Below are 20,747 nucleotides of genomic sequence, written 5' to 3' on the forward strand. Positions count from 1 at the left end.
TGGTGGAGAGTGGCAGAGAGTCCACAGTGGTACTGTTTAAGAAATGGTGTAATCAGAATTCATGTCGTGAAGCTTACTGTATCATGGACCAGTGAAGCTCTGAGTTCAGTCTACATTCATTTAAGAAAGATGTTCATGTCTATAGACAGATTCAAGTGGCTAGAGCTACATCCCAGCTCTGTTTCATCCCAGCTTACTAACTTTGGCAAATCATTTAACATTCCCATGCCTCATTTTCCTTATTTTTCTTTTTGCCTCTCCTATGGTGTTTCTAGAGATCAGATGTGCTGACATAAGTAGAGTGCTGGCATCGAACAAAAACAGAAGAAGTCTTTGGTAGTACCCGCTTTTCACATTACCATTGACATCACTGTCTTCCCCCACTCAAAATATCCCCTGCTGCCTCCTTGAGCTCAAATAGAAGACTGAACTCCCAGAGCCAAGCTTCCTTGACATTCCACTGCATCATAACAGGCTGACTTCTAAGGAACTCCTTTGTGTTTTTCCTTTCCTTGAAATGAGCAGAGACACAGGTTCATTAGCAACCTCTGCTGCCACCATTTGTCCTCACAGATTCCTGCCTTGCTCCAAGTATGGCAGCGTGTGAAGGCAAGTGGGGCAGAATGCAGGCTACTCCTCTCCTGTTCTAAGGTGAAGGTGGACACTTGAATAGGGGGTTCTACAAACTAAATAAGGGGAACTGAAAAGGACAAATGGCTAATGGAATGGCATCCTGAGACCTCCCATCTATTCCTTCTCTCTTTGACAGAAGTGACTGGTGGCACCTACAGTAGCTTTTCCACTTCAGGGCAGATGTTTCCTCTGGGTTGGACATGATCATAAACAGACAAATCAGAGACTCTGGGGTCACACTTAAGAGACATTCATGATATCAGACCTTTTAGTGTTCTTTCTTGGAGGGTCAGAGGCTCAGACTCACGAGACTTTGAGGGCTCAAGAGACCTTCATGAGGTTCCGATCCTACCCAGGAGTCCAGTAGGAGGTAATTCATTGTCTGGGGTTGGAACTTTTTGGAGCTGTAGCTATACACTTGATAGACACCCAGGGGGCCAGGTGGTAGTGGCATATGCCTTTAATCCTAGCACTCGGGAGACAGAGCCAGGCAGATCTCTGTGAGTTCAAGGCCAGCCTGGTCTACAGAGTGAGATCCAGGACAGGCACCAAAGCTACACAGAGAAACCCTGTCTCAAAAACAAAGCAAAACAAAACAAACAAACAAACAAACAAAAAATAGACACCCAGGGGCTTTTCCAGTGCTATATGTGACTAGCCCATGTTCCTTATACAACCCCAGTGAACCCATTGGTTCAACAAGCTGGACTTGGATGGGAATATTTTCTTTGGTTTGTCTTATCAAAGTGAGTAGATATTTATTTATTTTCCTTTCCCCAGGGCATCACACAATATCCATGTCTTTCTTCAGAGTCAGATTTTGGGCCACATAATTTGGTGTGGTATGCAGTGAGGCATACACACTACCCTCCATTCTGAATCTGTGTGTAGTTATAAACTCGGGTTTAGTATAATATATTTCAGAAGCCAGCTTTCTTTGTGAAGCTACCATCTTCCCAAGTTTGATCTCCACTACAAAATAAGTATAACTGTATTATAGTCATATTAACTTCAGATAGTTGTTAGAGGATCAAATGAAAATATTTTAAAACCTAAAAGTTAGGTACGGTGTGTCTATATCATCCCCTCCCAGAACACTCAAGAAACACTGTGGGAAAGGGAGTAGAAAAATTGTGAAAACAGAGGTCAGGGTCATTGGGGTGAAACAACCTCTTCTGGATATAACAGGATCATTGCACTCAAGAACTCACCACAGCTGAGATTGTACCTGCACAAGACAAAGCTAGTCAACACTCCAGTGTGAATGGAGGCTCATGCAAGCTGCTGCCCTTAGCTGGGGAGCTGTTAGCTGCTGGTGGCTTTTCCTTAGGAACCTGGCTTGTTGTGGACTATTCCTTTATGCTGTGTGAAGATATGTCACTATGATTGGTTTAATAAAAAGCTAACTGGCCAATAGCTAGGCAGGATTTCCAGGCATGGAGAATCCCGGGAAGAAGAAGGGAGAGTCGGTGGGAGACATGGAGGAAGCATGACACGTAGGAGATGAGGTAACAAGTCACGAGTCACACGGCAACATTTAAATTAATAGAAATGGGTTGATTTAAGTTATAAGAGCTAGTAAGAAGCAAGCCTAAGCCGTAGGCCACACTTTCATAATTCATAAGATGTTTCTGTGCGGGCATTTGGAGGCTGGCAGGCAGGACAGAAAAATCTGCCTACAGTGCACACTGGTAGAGTGACCATGCTCAAGTAGCTGGCCCCATATCCATGTGCATATGGGCAGTACTAATCAGATTCGGTAGATTATTGAAAAATAAAAGGGGCCATTGTGTGGGGAGGGGCCCTGGGAAGAGTTGGAGAGGAAGAATAAAAGATGAATATGATCAAAATGCATTGTGTAGCTGCATGAAATTCTCAAAGAATAAATGTAAAACATTGCATTTTAAAAAGTGATGTAGCATGTAAAGTGTGGGGGTTTTAGATACAGTAGTGATCTAACAACACCGGGTTCAACAGCTGGGTTAGCCTACTTTGATGCCTGCTGCTGATGTTTAAGCAGGACAAAGTGTGGGCTTAGCTCAGGCCTGAGAATCATGTTGTTTGCTTGAGTCTTGGTCTGTCACAACATGGAATGGTGTGAACTGTGGAGCAAGTTATGTAAGTGAGCTTTTATGTAACCATCCCTCCATCTGAAGAAGGACAGCAACAACACTGACCTCACAAGACTGTTGACAAACTTAGAAAGAGAACACATTTGAATACTTAGAATAATGCCCAGAACATGCTTAACCTGCAACAAAAATATTAGAAATTATGATATTGATAAAGGGGAAACGGAGGAGACAATATAAATGATGACAGAGTGATGAATCCTCTTTCAGTCCTCTCCCTTTCTTTCTCTGTCTCTCTCCTACTTTATTTTTCACTTTTTTATACTGTCTCACTCTGTAGCCCATGCTGGCCTTGAACTCATGACATTACTTCTTCAGTATCTTAGGTGCAGGGATTACAAGCGTGAGCCATCGTGTCTACCTTCAGACTTCTCTTTTATGCAGAGGTAGGATTGAACCATTTTAGCAGCTGCTGTTTTTCAGATGACACCCAGTTGTCTCTCAAGGCACAGAACTGCTAGCTCCCTGCTTGACAATTCAGGCATGCCAAATGATCCCGGGACCCCTTACTGCCGTTGGCATGATGACAATGAAGTAGAGCTCCCATCAAAGAGTTCTTATAGCCATGACAATATGTGCAACTCTACTCTACTGAGGATGTCATTTCCATGACAACACCTGAATGACCCAAGTCAAGAGGCCTAGGGAAGTGCCAGAAAGAGAAGATGTGTCAACACTGAGGAATTCAGCCATTCAAGGGCAGAGCAGGGCGGTCAGTGGATCCACTCAGCAGCAGAGCTAAAGCAAGCAAAATGATGTCTAAAAATACACTCATGTGAAGCTCACCAAGGTGCTCTGAGCTCTGAAGAGCTGTGGGTCCTGGAAGGATATATGCAAAAAGATGGAGCCATACTTCCCGGTCTTTGTGCCTTACACAACCCATTCTACTCACCTAGGGGGCTTCTATTCTCAAGAGAAGAGTGGTTCTAGGGTAACATAGACAATGTCAGTAGGATCATTAAGGCTTTGAGAAAACCTTTCTTCATGGAGAATCAGAAAGTCACCTCCAAACTAGAAGTAGGTATCTATGGTATAGCAATAGGAGTTTCTTCTGAGTTGGTCAGATGCTATCACTCTCTGTATGTAGAGATTATCTACCTCCTTCTGGGCAGACCTAGCCATCTGGGCATGTGGTACCAAGACAGTAGGGATGTCTGGAGAACTCCCAGGACATAATGTACAGAGCTGAAATATTTACCCTAAATCCTAAACTCTCTGACCAAAGCAGGATTTGGACCATGTTTGTCCACACTATTGTATATTTGCTTGGGCCTTCTCTTAACCCTCCCATTTTCCAAACTAGGCATCTCAGACAGGAGGATATCCAGTCTTGGCTCCAAAGGGAGATTTTGACTTAAAACAAGTAAACAAAAATCAAGAAGACTTCACATATATAATCATCTGTGGACCAGAACAGATAGCTTCCCAAGGCTGGCTCTGGCTTTGACGAAAGATGGATTGGATATCCCTGCTCCGTGTGAACATATGATTGGGCAGGGGGTGTTAATGGATGGAAACTTTGAGAACTTCTTCCCTGGTCCCAAAGGATATTGGGATATGAACAGAAATCTAACCATGTCCCTATGCCCCTTGCCAAAAGTCATTTCACACTTCAACCGGCATTTCAGGCAGTGCTAACAGCTATCCATCCCTAGTGATCCTCGTTGGGGTTGGCAGCACACATTCTCATATCTAAACGAACGAGTTGCAGAGAGAGCCTGTTGCATTTGCAACAGAGTGACTTTACCTATAAATCCCAAGATCCCCTAAAGGTCTCCTTGGGTGTTGCTTCATTGGTGACCAAACATACTCTGTGTTCCATAAATAAAAGTCAAAAGTTTTATTTCACTAAATAAAGGAGAGAGGCTGAGGAAGAAGCCACATAATTACACAGAATAATGACCAGAAAGCATCCAGGGATTCCAGGTGCCAGACTAGAGTCTGGAAAAAGATTCTTGAACTCACAGTCCCTTCCAGCTCCTGATCCTTATTCTGATGTACGTTATTAAAAGACTTCCAACTAAACTTCACCTCACCTCCTTCAGTCCATTTTTTTCCCTTTTAAATCACTGAATTATCTGTTGACAGTTTCCCAATTTTCATTTCTATTAATTAGCTAATTAATTTCATATATTTGTTTATTTTAAATTCTTGAGAATTTCATACCTGAGTACTCTATTTGTACCTCTAGGGCTAGGGTCTTGTGAGGTGGCTGTTGCTTTGATCAGAACCACTCTTCCTTTCTCTCTTTCTTTCTCTTTTCTTTTTTTGGTTTTTCAAAACAGGGTTTCTCTGTGTAGCTTTGCACCTTTCCTGGATCTCACTCTGTAGACCAGGCTGGCCTCAAACTCACAGAGATCCGCCTGCCTCTGCTTCCCGAGTGCTGGTAAAGGCATGTGCCACCACCGCCCGGCCCAGAACCACTCTTTCAATGACTCCAGTCTGAATTTTGCCAATTCTGTTTTTACTTCAATCAACTTGAAGGAGTGTTTCATGGCTCCCTCTGGGGAGCCTCCTTCATTTGGCCTGCACATTTCTCCCCCATGTTTCCTGTCGCTTCCTCTCAGCAGTCTTTGCTGGAGGCCCCTCTCCTTTCCCTGGTGCCTAAATACCGGAATGCAGCTTGTTGGGGTCCGCACACAGGTCCCCTGTGTCAACTCGGCCTCCAAATACAATTGCCGTATTTATGAGTACAGTCTGCCACCTGGCATCCCCTAGTTGTTGCCTAGTCATTATTCTGGGTAATTATGTAGCTTCTCTTTTAGTGTCACCCCTTTTGAGATGAAATAAAAATTAGCCAAGCTTGGCTTTTACTTACTGAGTGTCTAGGTTGTTTTTTTTTTTTTTTTTGTTCCCATGCCCAGGTATAAGGCCCATATTCAATTAACGCATCTATTTATGTATCTAAAGCACTAAACTATATATTTACTAGTCGCTATTGGCACAGGTTACACATCTGTGCCACTCTGGATCTCTACCTCGTTCTCACCACCCCCGAGCCATCAGTGGGCTTCAGCTCTGTTCTTAGAACACAGTCAAGATTAAAACAGTCTCACCTTTTTCAATCCTACCTTTTGTCCACACTATCATTTTGAAGCTCCTCTAATTAAAGTCTACCATTTCTCTCTGTCAACATTCTTGCTCTCCATGTATATCAAACACACCCCTGACTCAAGACTTGGCAGTCCCTAAAACCTCTGTGTAGAACAGTGGTTCTCAACCTTCCCAATGCTTCAACCCTTTAATACAGTTCTTCATGTTGTGGTGATTCCCCAACCATAAAATTATTTCGCTGCTACTTCATAACTGTAATATTTCTATGGTTATGATTTGTAATATAAATATCTGATATGCAGGAGAACTAATATGTGAACCCTATGGGTTGCAACCCATAGTGGGTTGAGAACCACTAGTCTAGAAGAACAAAGTTTATATTCCCATAATGACCCACTTCGTGGGGATACTGTAGGCCTTTCTTGTGTTCTGTCTTTCATTGCTCTAATGAAGGTTCCAGAACCAATCCCTCTTACTTATTTTGGTTATATACATACATTCACATAAATAAAATGTTTAAAAATATTTTTTAATGTGAGCTAAATCATAGCAAATCAAAGGATTAAAAAAAGAGCCAGACAAAAGCCTATCTGTGGTCACATGGAATAAATCTGAACAGAACCCCAAGCCTCCCAAACAGGCAACAAAGAAGGCTAAACCAACACTTTAGGGAGACCTTTGCAGCTAAGCCCCTACCTTACCCTACTCATATTTAACCCATGACTAGTTTCTAGCAGTTATCTTATATGTCTCTAAAAACTTACCTCAACTCTCCATTCCTGCTGTTTCATGACCTTGAACTTCAAAAGACTTCTCTAAAGGGCAATCTTGCTGGTCAACAAGAAGACTTTAACCTGACCTAATGCTGCCGTCCTACTTTCAGGCCCTTCTGGTGGACATAGGGCTAGGTTGAAACCAATAGGGTGGAGTTCATAAGTCTTCCATGGGGGTTCCTGCTACTATATCCAACACAGCTCATCTCTGACTGGAACACATAACACTTAAGTCGCCCATCCCCACAATCGTCAGTGCCCAGCAGCCCCTTCACTGCCATAAAGCAGACACCTTTTCCTCCTGACTAGGCTCACACTTCTAACTTTCGGCCATCTTCCATGTTCCCCCCAAAGAATACCCACTCTCTAAGTTAAATGCTCAGCTACACACTCTGCCTCCAGACATTCCCTGCTACCTTGATGCTAAACTTGCCGATTTGCTGAGATCTCTTTCTTCTATGTAGCTTTATCAAGAAATGCCTGGGTTGTTCCTTTTGGCATCCAGAGGCTGAGATTATTGCCTTTCTCACTCCATAAGATGGCTTGAAGGCCTTCCTTCTTCACCTCTCATGATCACCTGTTCTGTTAGCACTCTTACTCTCCAGGCATGTCCCCTCCACTCTTCTTCTCACTCTCCCATGATGCATTGAAGGCGTTGACACTGGGTCACAGTCATACTTCCTGCAACCTCCGGCCATTGTAACTGCAGTGCTCCCTTTGGTGACCTACCTGGTACCTGCACTTCCAGTTATTTCCTCAGTTTCTCTGTGTGCCTTCTCTGTTGACTAAGCTGTAACTACCCTTGTCATTAGCCCACACTTGTCGATCTCTCTAACCCAATAACGCTGATTGTGTGACTTCTGACTCAAAGTATGTGTGTTTCCAGTTTGCTTGCTTAGACATCACTTTTGCCTATAGATCAATCTACAACACACATTTACTCTGTTCTCTTCTTTGCTAAACTATCAGTTATTTAATATGTATGTAATTTCAACATCAAGCCAAGCATTGATGCATATGGTGAGATGCCAGGAAAAAACATGCTCTTTGCCCTCAATAATCCTGGGGAAGGTCAGTATTAAACAAGCTCTCTATAGTCACATGACTTTCTGACCATGATTGAGCACATCAGTATAGGCACTCATTGCTACTGTTTCAGAAATGAAGCTGCTATAGCTACCAGGCTTTCCCAATTCAACTTTTAAAAGAGTAGCTCTTTAAAGATGCCATCCCATCCTACCTTAAGTCTATCACACCAACATGTAGATCATTTCTTTGTGTCTCATCATAACAGTTTTGCAGCAATTAAGACATGGTACGTTATAAGGATTACCTATCTGAGGTTTCTTCTATATCTTGCCTACTAGCATAGAAGGTCAATGTGGCCTTGGCTATGATCTGATTTGTCTACTCGAATATCTCCAATAATAAGAGAGAGCTTGCCTTTCACACAGTAGGAATGTTTTTATTATATAAATCCTCACTATGTGGCATAAGTTGTTACGTTATTCACTATGGGGCTCAGTCTATCCACGAACTCTTATTTCTCCTATCTTAGCTTCCCAGGTTCTGGACTATAGAAATGTGCCATTATGCTGAACTCAATAATAAATTCTTGAATGAGTAGGTTAATTAATTAGCATTATTTCACCAAAGATTTCCCGAGAGGCAACATAGACACTACCTTCTGTAATTAATTTTTTTCCTAGAATGGTGTATTATGTGGTAAATAAATAAATTGAGGAGAAAGCTCTTTGTCTCTCTCATGCAGGTCAATGGCCAAATATTTATAACCAAGGTTACTCTAGTGAGATATTCAAGAAAGCGACATGAGGTGACAAAGAATTCAGAGAGGAGCACGGGCCTCCTGGGCTGCAGCTCAGCTAAGCAGCAGAATCCTGACTGTTGTGGGGGAACCACCAATACGAAGTTGTTCTTTTCAACCCTGGGTCAAAAAAAGAGGAAAGGAATTTGCGTTTTAGAGATGGGGAGCAGTGAACAGAGAAGATCCAATCACTGTTGTGGGGAACACGAGGGGTAAGATGATCCATCTCGGATAAGGAAGGGTGCATGTGCCGGGCTCAGGACTGCAGGGCAGTGGACAGACTATGCTTGCAGTAAGATCTATGGAACCCATATAACCATGCCAAGAGACTGGAGCCCCTACAACAGGAGCCGAATTGCTATTCTTCTCAGTTCCTTCTGCCTGTTCTGGTTCTGGTTTAAAAACAAAAAACAAAAACATTTTCTACTACTAGGAAGATGAAGTATGCCAAAACCCACAAGACACATAGTGAAGCGGAATGAAGTCAGATAATGAAAAACACACCCTGGAATCTGGCAATTTCTTTTCATATCTAAAGCTGTTAAAGTGTAAAACAACCTAATAATAACAATCAAAGCAGAAGGCATACCGTTGTGGGAGTAAATGATAGTATTTAACATAAGGGAAAAATAAATCAAGTCAGAGTGCGGCCCCATCAATCCTGTGAATCAGGGCTGTCTAGGTTTATGTATGGGGAGGCAGGCTAGGATGGCATAAGACACACACAAGCAGACTCAGCTAGAGAAGAGGGGGGAGAGAGGACACAGCTGCATGCTCAGGGCTCTGTCCTTTGCTCGGAGATATTCACACTATTTAAAAGAGTCTGAGGTCCCATTAGAGGGATGGGAATGGCCCAGGGTTATTGAGCCTGAGCATCTGGATCCATCTGGGTAAGGTGAGGGGAAAAAGTAGATTTGTAGGTAGGCAGAAAGACTACCAAATTTGATTTGATTTGAATGTTGCCTTAGCTATATAATTATTTCTAAATCCTAAGTCCCTGTGTTTGGTTCTAAAATAAAAGGGATGTCTATGGGTTGGGGGTAGTAGCTATGAGAATTTGGTAGTAACAGCTTGTGTCAAGCGAATAACTGGCACACCACAGCAGTGGCTCTCAAACCTGAGCAGGCTTCACAATTGCCCAGAGAGTATGGAAACCCAGCCCCATGGGCACACCCTCAGAGCATTGATTCAGTAGGTCTGGAGTATGGACAGGGCACAACTGGCTTTAGCAGTTGTCCAGGGTCTATTATGAGAACCAACACCTTAGTCCAATGTCTGTATTCTGGATACACACTGCCTTGAATTGAATCTAACCAATATGGGGCTGCCGACCTTGTCCCACTGGTTTGACCTTCATAAGCCTCATTTAAATGAGAAAAGACAATATGCTTTCTTTTAGTGGAGTAGGCTAATAATAAAACCTGTCTCTCACTGTTGTCGTGAAGAACAGACACCTTGTGTAAACGGTTAGAAGCAAGCCTAGCACATTTTTAAGCATCCACAAACTGCTAGTGGTTGTTATTATTGAATGATGAAAAGTCTGTATGTTAATGTAGACTCTAGGAAAAAATGTAGTCATTGGAGGTCAAGAAAAGATTCAGGATCCCTAACTGGCCCTCCATGATCCATGAGAGAAGCAATCCAAGATCCCAAGACGATGCCTATAGCCATGGACTGCTTTGAATCCTATGTTATATATGTTTCTTCCTTATACACACACACATCCATGACAAAGTTTAATTTATAAATTGGGCAGAATGAGAGACTTAAATGATAACAATGTAGAGCCGCTTTAACGGTATACTGTAACAAAATCAATAAGAGAGCAACCCCTTGATCAAAGCATCTTACTGTGCTGTGCTCATCCTCACCTAGCAGTGATGTAGAGTGATGTGTGATGGGATAAAGTGATGTGCGACCCAGAAACTGTCAGGGTAAGGTAACTGACCATCTTCCTTGTACACAAGAACAGTGACACCACGATGGTTGATCTTGCAACCAGAGGGCCACTGAGTGACTAACAGGCGGGTAGTGTGTACATGGCTATGGTTGACAAAGAAAAGATTAATGTCTCAGGCAGAACAAGTCTAGATGGCATGAGGCTTGGTCATACTACTCAGAATGACAGACAGTTTAAACTCACACCTGCTTATTTCTGGAGTTTTCCATTAATATTTTCAAGCCACAGTTGACTTCAGATAAGCCAAACCACAGAAAGGGAGGCTCCTGATTAGGGAGGACTTCTGCAAAAGTCAGCCCTGTGCACATGAAGACCTAACGAAAAGGGCATTGTGATTGCCAGTACTTGGCAAATCCTAGCCATCAACTCCTAAGCCTCTATTGGTCTAACGAGACCCTTTTCATGGCCCAGCTGGTGCTGATTATCATGTGAGTCTCTTCAGAAGTGGTCCTCCTTCCTGTAGGGGTCTCCATTTAAACTAGACTTCTCATCTTACTGAGCCATGCTGATTGGCATCTGTGGGAAAGATGATTCAATCTCCTTGCTTTTGTTTCTTTATTTGTTCCATTAAAAAACAGTTCTGCTTGGTAACGGTCACTAAGCACCAGCATAAATAGCCAAAGACTCAGGAGAGGGTGGGGGAGTGTGCTGTTAGCGGTGTCTGAATTCAGCAGACATCTGATGCTACAACATTTTTCAAGGGTTTTTAAATAATTGGGTAAAACCACAAACAGCGCCTGTGGTGTGCACTCCTGCCCTTGGTTTCTAGACTGAGGCATGATTGCATATGTTCTCAATTCAGGCACATTGAACTCATTAATTTCTCCACTAGTCTTTTTATGATTTTTCTCCTCTTTGAAGTAGAAGGTTGCACAGATAAGATTGCTTTAAATCAGACTATAAATATTAAACTTACAAAAACCCTTATTGACAGTGGCAAACTTTACCCTAACCGTGTCTGTCTGGCTATAAATTTATAGTTAAAAAGAATTATAGAGTTAAAGAGTAATCTATAAATGTCTCCCTCTATTTTTTTTCTTCCCCACCTTGGTTTTCATGCCTGTGTTCAAACCATTTGATGAATGAGTTTCTGGATCAGTTTCCCCTACATGTGAGGGAGGTGGTACCACAGTTTGGTATTCATCACAGTCTATGACCCTCTCTGTGCATCAGAACCAATACTGTATATTCCACAGTGCTTTGAGCAAGTCTTCACTAATGACACATCTTTTTCTTCTCTGACTACCGTTGACCACTGTAATGTCTGTTTCAATAGTAAATTCCTGGTCTTTCTGGAGTAGCTACTTAGGGTATCATGGGAATTTCGACAAAGAGTCTATGTTTATTGGGAAGTGATGAAGCATGAAGGAGATGCCAATTAATTACTTTTAAATAGTATCCATTTTGGCAACTGAATAATTCCACATTTTAGAGAAGGTATTTGAATGACATCACCTTGTGTTGTCCCATGAGTGAAAGTACTGAAGAAGGGGCTAACCAAGGACATAGAAGCTAACCATGGGGTATTTGTCATATTATATGTTGGCCAATTATGGAGCATTGATGATATTATGTGTTGGGTAACCATGGGGCATTGATGATACTCTGTGTTGTGGTGGAGACAGGTGTTTTACATTGGTAAACCTGTCCCAGCCATGCTGACAGTGTATTGTTATCTCTATGTCCCAGAGGAATAGTCTTAAGACTTAATGTTGGGGGTACAAATCAGGGTAGAGGACAGGACCTTTTCTTACATATCTCTCTAGCTGACTTGGAAGTCCTGATATGGTTATCACTCAAAAACAATGAAAAGATGATGGAGATGCAGCTAAGTGGTAGCAGTCTAGCATGCATAAGTTCTAAGTTCTAACCTTGATAATGGAAAAAAAAAGTCCTACAACCATGAAGATAAAGGCACATTTCCAATATTCGGGGCCTATGAGATAGCCCAGTATGTAGACAGAGATTGCCACCAAGCTTGACAACCTGATATGAGATCCACGTAGTCAAAGAAGTTGCCCTTTGACCTCTATATGTGTTCAATGGCACTCACACCACACACACACACACACACACACACACACACACACACACACACACACTCTCTCACTCACACACACATACACAATGACATAATAATAAAAGAATTTAAATTATACAAATAAATGAGGCTCTAGTGTCTTCAGTCACTGAGATTTGATTTTTGTTTTAAATTATATCAGAAAAGGGTTTATTTTTATTTTTGCCTTTGTTTGAGACAGTTTCACTTTATAAATAACCCTAGCTAACTCAGCATGTCATCTAAGCTTGCTTCAATGTTGTGGTGATCTTCCTGTTTCTGCCTCGCATGTTTCTGGGGTTGTAGGCATGTACATCCATGCCAGATGGTATTGCCAGCACCGTATACTCCCTCACCCCACCATCTCTTGCAGTGCTGCTGGCGCAGGCATTGGAGATAAAACAACAGGACATAAGTAGGCAAGGACTGCTGTGGGACTCCATGACCTCTTAGATAACTTTTTGGGTGACTGGAGAAAAGTCATCATCGCTCATTGGAAAAGTGTGAAACTGCTCAAAGATCCCAAAAAAAGGGGTGCGCTCTGACTTGGGAGTGTCATCAGAGGCTTTCAAACTGGTATCTTGATCTCAAAGCAAGAATAGGACTCTTGAGTAAAAGGGTGATGTAAGGAGAGAAGGCATGGGACATAGAGAGGACTTCCTGTACGTGCTGGCTTGTCGATGTTGTTGGTTTGACAGTGCTGTATATACTAATGGGGAGGGGCCAGCTCATGAAAACTCTATGTACCATTCCAAGAAACAGGAATTAATGGAGAAAAGAAATAGAGCTTCAGACATGGTAGCCAGTGCCCAGCACGGCCCAGCCAGTGAGAAGTAAGTGACAACTTTCTCCAGCTGGATCTGCCCAGTTGTGACAACTGTCTCAAACAGCTCACCCCTTCTGTCATAGAAATGAATTCATCTTGTATAGCCAAAGCCTCAGAGAAGGGGAAGATACCCCCGACAATGTCTCCATCCATATCAGAAGAGCCTACTGTAGAATGCACAAGGCCCAGTGTACTTCACACTTGCCCTCAGGAAGCAGATACATGGGATAGATGCCCAGGGCACCCGCATACCCATTTTGGGGACAAAGTCACAAACAAAGCCTCCTTCTTCTAATTACTTCCCTAGATTCTGATTCTCCACGAGAAGACAGGCAGAAGACTGGCAGCTCTCAGCAGATCCCCCAGGCAGGGAGCTGTCCTGACAAGTAGCAAGAAGACTAAGTAGCAAGAAAGTCCTTCTTTCCCCAGTCCTCCTTTCTCAGAGACTTGGGTTACTTTATGGCTTTTTTGGTACAGCTATGCCTGGAAGGCTAATCACTAAATATCCCCACTTTGGTCACTACAGAAACGATTTACAGGGTGCATTGATTAATAACAAGTCAACTCAACCAAAAAGCCTCCAAGAGTAGCCCAGAAGCATGGTATAGAGTCATCCCCTGCCATCTCTCTCTCTCTCATGCTGGGTGGGTGCCATGTCCGAGGAAGGTGAAGCCTTTAGCTTGCCCCCTCAGCTCCTCTCTGCTGGGAACTTTTTCGTCTGCCATCCTAATGATCCCCATGCCACACAGACCCTGATGCTGGTGCTGACAGGGTGCTCATTAGTGCCAGGGTGCTGCAGTCAGCCGATGGCATGCCAGAGCTCCACTCCTGACACTTTTTCACAGAGCTGTCACAGAGTCATAGAGCCTGCCAGCTCTGGTTGAACTCAAGCTGTGATACCTCCAGTGCCAATTAATGCGTCAGTGTCCTGCTTGGCTGGGGAGGAGGCCTTGTCAGTGCTAACAAATGGGAAACCAGGCAAGCCAGTGGTGCAGAAAGGGGAGAGGGGGTGTGGTTCAGGACACTGGCAAGGATAAGAACCCATGCTAAGGCCCACTTTGCCCTCACCAGCTTGTAGACTTTAAAATTTTTCAGAAATAAGGGCTACCACTTGTCCACTAGGGTTTCTCAAGCACAGAAAGGAAGATCTGACTGCAGGGAAAGGCTGCTGACCCGGATGCAGAAGTTGCTATAAGAGTTTTTTTTTTTAATTTGAAACTCACTGGACACACATCTGCTCTCACTCTACCCTAATATCTTTATGCACCCCTGAGACAAAGGTTGATTTTTCTGTCTACTTCTATTTATACACCAAGAATGAGGAAATGGGGAATGGGAAAGGCAGGAGGGAGGGATGGATTTAAAATAATAATTTTCTTTTATCTACTCATTAACTGCTTTTGTTTTGCTCAATCTGAGAGGACCAGCACATTTTCAATATATATATATATTCCACTATCCTCCTTTTTTCCTTTAGGAAACAGTACTTAGGAGTCACATATAAGAGGGTTGAAAGCCGGTTGTCCCAGAAGGGTAAGATGAAGAATATGTTCCAGAAACACACATCTCAGCCGAGTGGTGGGTACCAAGGACACAAGTACATCAGACATCCCAACATCCAAGCCACTATGTGCCTTCTCAAGTTCTGTGAAAGTGAACTTGAAGAGCAGCCTCTCCTTTCAGCCTAAGTTGGACCCCCCACCACAGCTGGTTCCTTGTAGGGACTTCAGGAAGACTTGGGAGAGCCTGGGAAGGCTGGTGAAAATGTCCTAGAGCTTCAACAAGGGTTCTGTCTGAGGAAGATGCCAGATCCCCGCTGTAAACATCACAATGGAGGAGAATTCTCAAGAGTAAGCCTGGGGCATTGTACTGGGAGAGGAGATGCGCCCCTTTGGAGCAATGGCAAACAGCAGCACTATACACCAAGTCAACAGTATACTCTGAGCGGCATCTAGGTCCCAGGCAGTGTGCTCGCAGTGAAGAATGAAAAAAAAAGTGAGACACAGACCCTGACTCCAAGAACTCTTGAAACAGGGATGGATGATACACATGAACCAGGTATGGGACATCTCTGCTCTGTGGACTTCCTCAGTGCCTCTTCCTTTGTCTTAGTGTGAGGTTCTTTGGATGTCTTAGATGAGGATGTAACTAACTACCCAAGAGTTTTAGTGGAAGAAAGGTGGTGAAAGCAGGTGCCCGTGGAAGACACTCATCAGATGCTCAATGGTTCTTGGTTCCAAAGGTGTACATCGTCCACAGATTCCTAATTGGATTCACGTCTTTACCAGAGCTTAAAATAGGCTGCCAGGAATATGACGGTGTAGGAGTCCTAGCTGTTTCTCTAAAGCTTGGACACCTCAATGAAATCTGGTACCAGGGCTATGAGAACACATTTCTGTGAAGAACAGGGTCTACTTTGGATATTTTCAGGATGTATTGAAAGAGAACCTATTTCTGGATACTCAGAGAAAACTCAGGGATAAGACAGTTTTAAAGCACATTCTTTCAGGCCTACGTCAAGACAAAGGACAAACATAGACTCCTGAGCAGGAAGAAGCCTTGAAGGCGATCTTGGTTTGCCTGATGCTGCAGGTGCCCAGACAGACCCTCATGAGGACTTTGACCTGGGCTTTCATGGAGTTAGCTGCAGCTCTTTTTTGGGAGGTCATACAATGGGAACAATTCCTCCTGAAAAGATCAGGGCCCATGCAAGTATAGACAGTAAGTGTACATCCCCAAAATGTGTGCAGAGTAAGGACAGATGTCTAGAAAACTGTGCACCTTTTCCTTGAATTCTAGGAGTGGTAAGTCATGAGGAGGAAATAGAAAAGGCATGACACCATAAATAAAATAGGAAAAGCTACTTTGCACAAAGAATGGATGTGCCAAAAGGCAGCTTGGGAGGCCCTATATTACTCTCCATCCTGCCTGTGGGCATCTGGCATTTCCTCTACCTGATGAATGGCGTGGACAGGCCTTTTGACCCTTTTATCTACCAGACATCCACTCCTATATCAACATGCAGGGGCCTTCCTAAAAGAACTGTCCACATTTCTGTATTCCCTTTCCACACAGAAGATGGCCATGGTTGGAAGTACTTGTTCTACAGAAGTTATGAGATTATTGTGAGCTGCACTGGATGGCTTCTGATAAACAAAACTAGGCATTTTCAAAACTGCAGAAAACCAGCAGCTGGGCCTAGAGGGAGAGAACGCAATGAAGTCATCAGATGGCCCCAAGTGCCTGGATCAGCTATTCTTTGGGGAGAGTTTCGCATCTATGTAAAAATGATTTGACTGAGACATGATCTGTCTTCACCACTGGGACAAAAGATGACAACTGCTCACTGCCTTTGGAGACTCAGCAAAGGTGTGACTCATTCTCTCAGGAGCCCCAAGCCTGTCCTAGTTTGTTTAAAAGAAGCACTTTCTTGGAAACATTTAGTGGGTACAGACGAAGGCCTGACTGCTAAGGGTCTCTAGCTTCAGCTCAGATTTGGCAGCAGCTCAGTAACATCTCTGATCTCCAAAGAATCATCACCGGGAACACTGGTCCCCAGTGAGTCTGGAGGTGATTAGCTACAGCTTGGCATATCTCATCAGTCTGAAAGTGGGACGGCTAATCTGGGCCCCAGATCTGGACAAAGCCGTTCATCTAAATTACTCTAATCTGCAGGTAGATTCTGATCAGCTGCTCCTCTCCCCTTGATCCATCTTCTGTTTCCATAGCAGCTAAAACCTCAGGAAAGTGGCAGCATCTGGCCCCGGCTCAGGTGAAAATCTCCTAGGGAAGTGAATTAACTTCACAGCTACAAAAGGAGGAACAAAGGACCCCCAAAATACAGCAGAACCAGCATCAAATAAAAGTAGAAGAGGAAGAGAGGGGTGGAGAGAAGGAGAGAAGGGGAGAATAAAATGAAATCATGGCAGAAATACTTAAGAGATAGTGAGTAAAATGGGAGAACCAAAAAGTGTAGGGGAGGTTTAGGCATAACAGGATTGGACAGCAGAGGCTATCTGGAGGAGAAAGGGCAGAAAACATCAATACAATAACAAAAGAGCTGACCAGCCAGGGATGGGACTGAGAAGGGACATCAAACTAGAGACAGAGACTCTTGGAATAGGTAAAGGAAGTCTACCCCAGGTGATAAATGTTCTGCAGTCTTGAAAGGCATACTGGCCTGGCATCTCATAGCACTGGGGACTTGGTGACATTAAGCTGTGATGAATGGGGTATGTAGACTTGAAAAGCCCGCACATTTAGGTATCCCCACCCTTACAAGTGTCCCAGGTCCATTTCCCATCACTAATGACCTCATGCACAGCTGAGGTCTCCTTCCAGACTTGAGCCAGTCCACACAGAAGGCCATTTTAAAAGGAGAGACTGACCAAAATGCAAACTGTCCTCCCTCCCCTCTTTCTTCACAGGGAGAGCATCAGGAATGATGGCCAAAGAGCTCCCTGGAGTTCAGGACAAATACAACTGAACATGTCGCAACTCTGAGGTCATCTGTCATGGTACACTGTCACAGTTTGAGAGGAAATTCCATATTTGAGGCTGTTATAGTCCAACACTGATTTTTTTTAAAAAAATATGTGATTATGAAGGCACTAACACCTTTAGGGATAGAGGACTTATGTTCCAGTGAAGGACCTGGGAACAGGCAGTCCTTAGTTACTGGGCCTTCTGGGGATGCCCTTGTAAAAACAGCTAATCTGTCTGGCCCAGTGGTGATGGCCCTTCCAGGGACAACCTAGATCCAACAATGAACTACTGGGTTGATATATAGGATCAGCACCATGATCTTAGGAGAAGACAAAATAGAAGGACTGTTGTACTTCAGAAGTGTGACACAGACATCTGAAATGTTTCCATGGACCACATCATCGCTCATCATCTCCTCCCACCCAAACTTGCCTCCTTCCCTTTTCCTCTACAGAAGATAATCCCAAGAGCACCCCAAATAACTTTCCTTCCCATCACTCTCCTCAGAGTCTGCTCTGGAGGTACACAGCCTGTAACAAGCAGAAAGTCTCTACAAGGGTGCCTTTAGGGATCCTTAACCTTGTCTTACCTAGTGATATATACAAGCCTTCATCAGTCCACACATATACGTAAATATTCATGTGCTTAAATTCGTATGTAATTACATACATCAGCCAGTGATCAGCAACAGATCTGAGGACTTCTATCAATGCCTTTGCTCACGTGTTAGTATTTCTTAACTAAACTCCTTGTCATTAATCAATATATACCACTCCGTTTTCTCAACCTTAACCAGTACTTGTTACTCAGTCATCTGTCTTGTGAGAATATAAGTTCACAAGAACAGAAATTTGTTAGTTTGGGGGATTTTGCTAATTCCCCCAGTGCCTAGAATAGTCTGGATGATTGCACTTTCTACAAATATTTGGGAATGAATGAAGTGATATTATGTGCCTTGATAACAAATAAAAGCTACCTTAATGATAAGTGACATCTTGTCAAATCCTAAAGGTTCAAAGCACAAGTCACCCAATTTAGTCTTCAGACCATCTGAACACTTTGGCAACATACAGTTTGCAATTCAGCCACATATTATATTATATTTGTTATTTAGGAAATATCCAAAGGGAAAACAAAACAAAACAGCAAAACCACAAAAACAGCTAATGACCAGATTTTTGGCAACGCTGAGGAAGCACCGACAGAGAAATTTCTTGTTAGGAATATGGCATTTAGAGCTCTCATCTGTCATTATGTGTTTGTATTTCCTATCTCTTCAAATACCAGCTGGACAATGTCACCAACACAGCACTTCAATCATCACTCTCAATGGGACAAGTTCACACAGAATATCTTCACCACTATTTCACTCAGACTCTAGCAGAATTCATCTCAATGAGATTGCAAACACATACCCAGGTACACTTTCTGAGATTGTCATAGCTCTGGCCACTGTGCACAGAACAGAGTCATGAGTTAAATTCAGACTACCAAAATCTTAGATTCCTTTGGACTCAGTAGCCAGTGCCACAACCTCCCATCCATGTCAAACAAGATTCCTATTATCTCTCTTGATCTGCTGTTCTTACCTTTGGGAGAAATATGTCTCCAGGTTACTGTAGGCTCCGGTCTACCTGTGGCTATGCAAGTGAGGCTGATGTTGTTCCCTTCATTGATGGAGATATCTGAAGAAATCTCTACAATTTTGGGAGATACTGTGGAGACAAAACAGATAGAAGGAACATAAAAATCCTGCTGACAAAAAAATCTCTTCGTTGTCTTAAAGTAGAAGCTGACAGAAGAGCCCAAAGATTGAAACATATGGACTACACTTGTAAAAGATGAAAAATCAGAAGAATTACCTTAAGCATGAAAAAAATCTTACCTTGGATTTAGTGTCCAAATTAAACACAAATACAAAGTCCAGAGGGAGATCAACTGCTCTGTAATGCTGCAGTACCTTTCCCAACTCCCTTCTGTCTCCACTTACACCACCCTACCCCAGACGTACCTCCAACACAGGTCCATGAGTCACTCTCCTTGAATTCAGAGTTAGCTTTATGTAATGCAGTTCTTAACATAGCTCATATCTACATAAATAGCTTGGATTCTCCCTGTTGCCTACCTGGCATAAACAGGTTCCTAGGCCAGCATAGGAGGACATTCAGAATTGAGCATCAACTAACTTCCACCAGGCATCTCTAGGGGCCCCCACAGCCACTCACCCTTGCTTTGTTCCCAACATGCCATGCCCTTTCTGGTCATCACAGAGGATCCATATTCTTCCTTATATCCTTTGTAGAAATCCTTTAAGGCCAAGGCCGTCGTTACTTCCCTTACCATCTACCTGTCCCACTTAACAACTCCTATCCAATTCTGCCTCTTCACCTGTGTTTCCAGAGCATACTAGACACAGATGGTTGGGCACTCATATCAGTGAGCTATGCTCACATGACCCCTCTCCTGCAAATAAGGGGAGTATTCCCTCAAATGCTTAAAGTTGGGGAGACTCTTGCTTCCTTGGCTTCTGTATTGGAGCCTGGCTTCCCTTTAAGGCTGTGTGCTGCTGTGCTCTTCCCACTGCATTTCCAGGAGAAGCTCCCTGTAGCCTGGTCAAGCACTGGCTTACATACCCTATCTCATGCTGGAAGCTGCAGCAGAAGTTCATTCTTGCTATACATCTAAACCCGCTTCTGCACTGTCTGCTTTACCATAGACAACGTGATACTGGATTCTCCATGTGGCCCCTCCTTTGTCTAATTTGTCAAATGGTCTGACTTTAAGAAGATGAAGTGACAGTGTTATTTATTGAGGCCCTAAAGTCTAATCATACATGGAATCATCCCACCACATTATAGCTCTTTGCTTGGAGTCACTCATTCACTCATCTATGCATTTTTGGAAGGGCTGAGCCTGAACCATATCTTCCTCATATAAAGGTATCCACAGTACAAGTCCAACAAGTATTTCTAGGATCCATACTCCTGCTGGACGCTTTCC

The 20,747-nt window shown here is 43.3% G+C and overlaps 1 protein-coding gene across 6 annotated transcripts in view; it reads right to left on the bottom strand.

Moving 5' to 3' along the window:
• Positions 1–20,747, bottom strand: part of Ntm (neurotrimin) — a 990,539-nt gene that overhangs the window by 103,123 nt on the left and 866,669 nt on the right. For all 6 annotated transcript variants that reach the window (XM_052755585.1, XM_052755587.1, XM_052755590.1 and 3 more), the window contains one exon: positions 19,337–19,462. In XM_052755585.1, coding sequence (XP_052611545.1) covers positions 19,337–19,462 — 126 coding nt within the window. The remainder of the gene's footprint in view (positions 1–19,336; positions 19,463–20,747) is intronic.

The sequence above is a fragment of the Peromyscus californicus genome, unplaced genomic scaffold (assembly GCF_007827085.1).
Source record: "Peromyscus californicus insignis strain IS unplaced genomic scaffold, ASM782708v3 Scaffold_11__1_contigs__length_118956290, whole genome shotgun sequence".
Taxonomy (NCBI): Eukaryota; Metazoa; Chordata; class Mammalia; order Rodentia; family Cricetidae; genus Peromyscus; species Peromyscus californicus.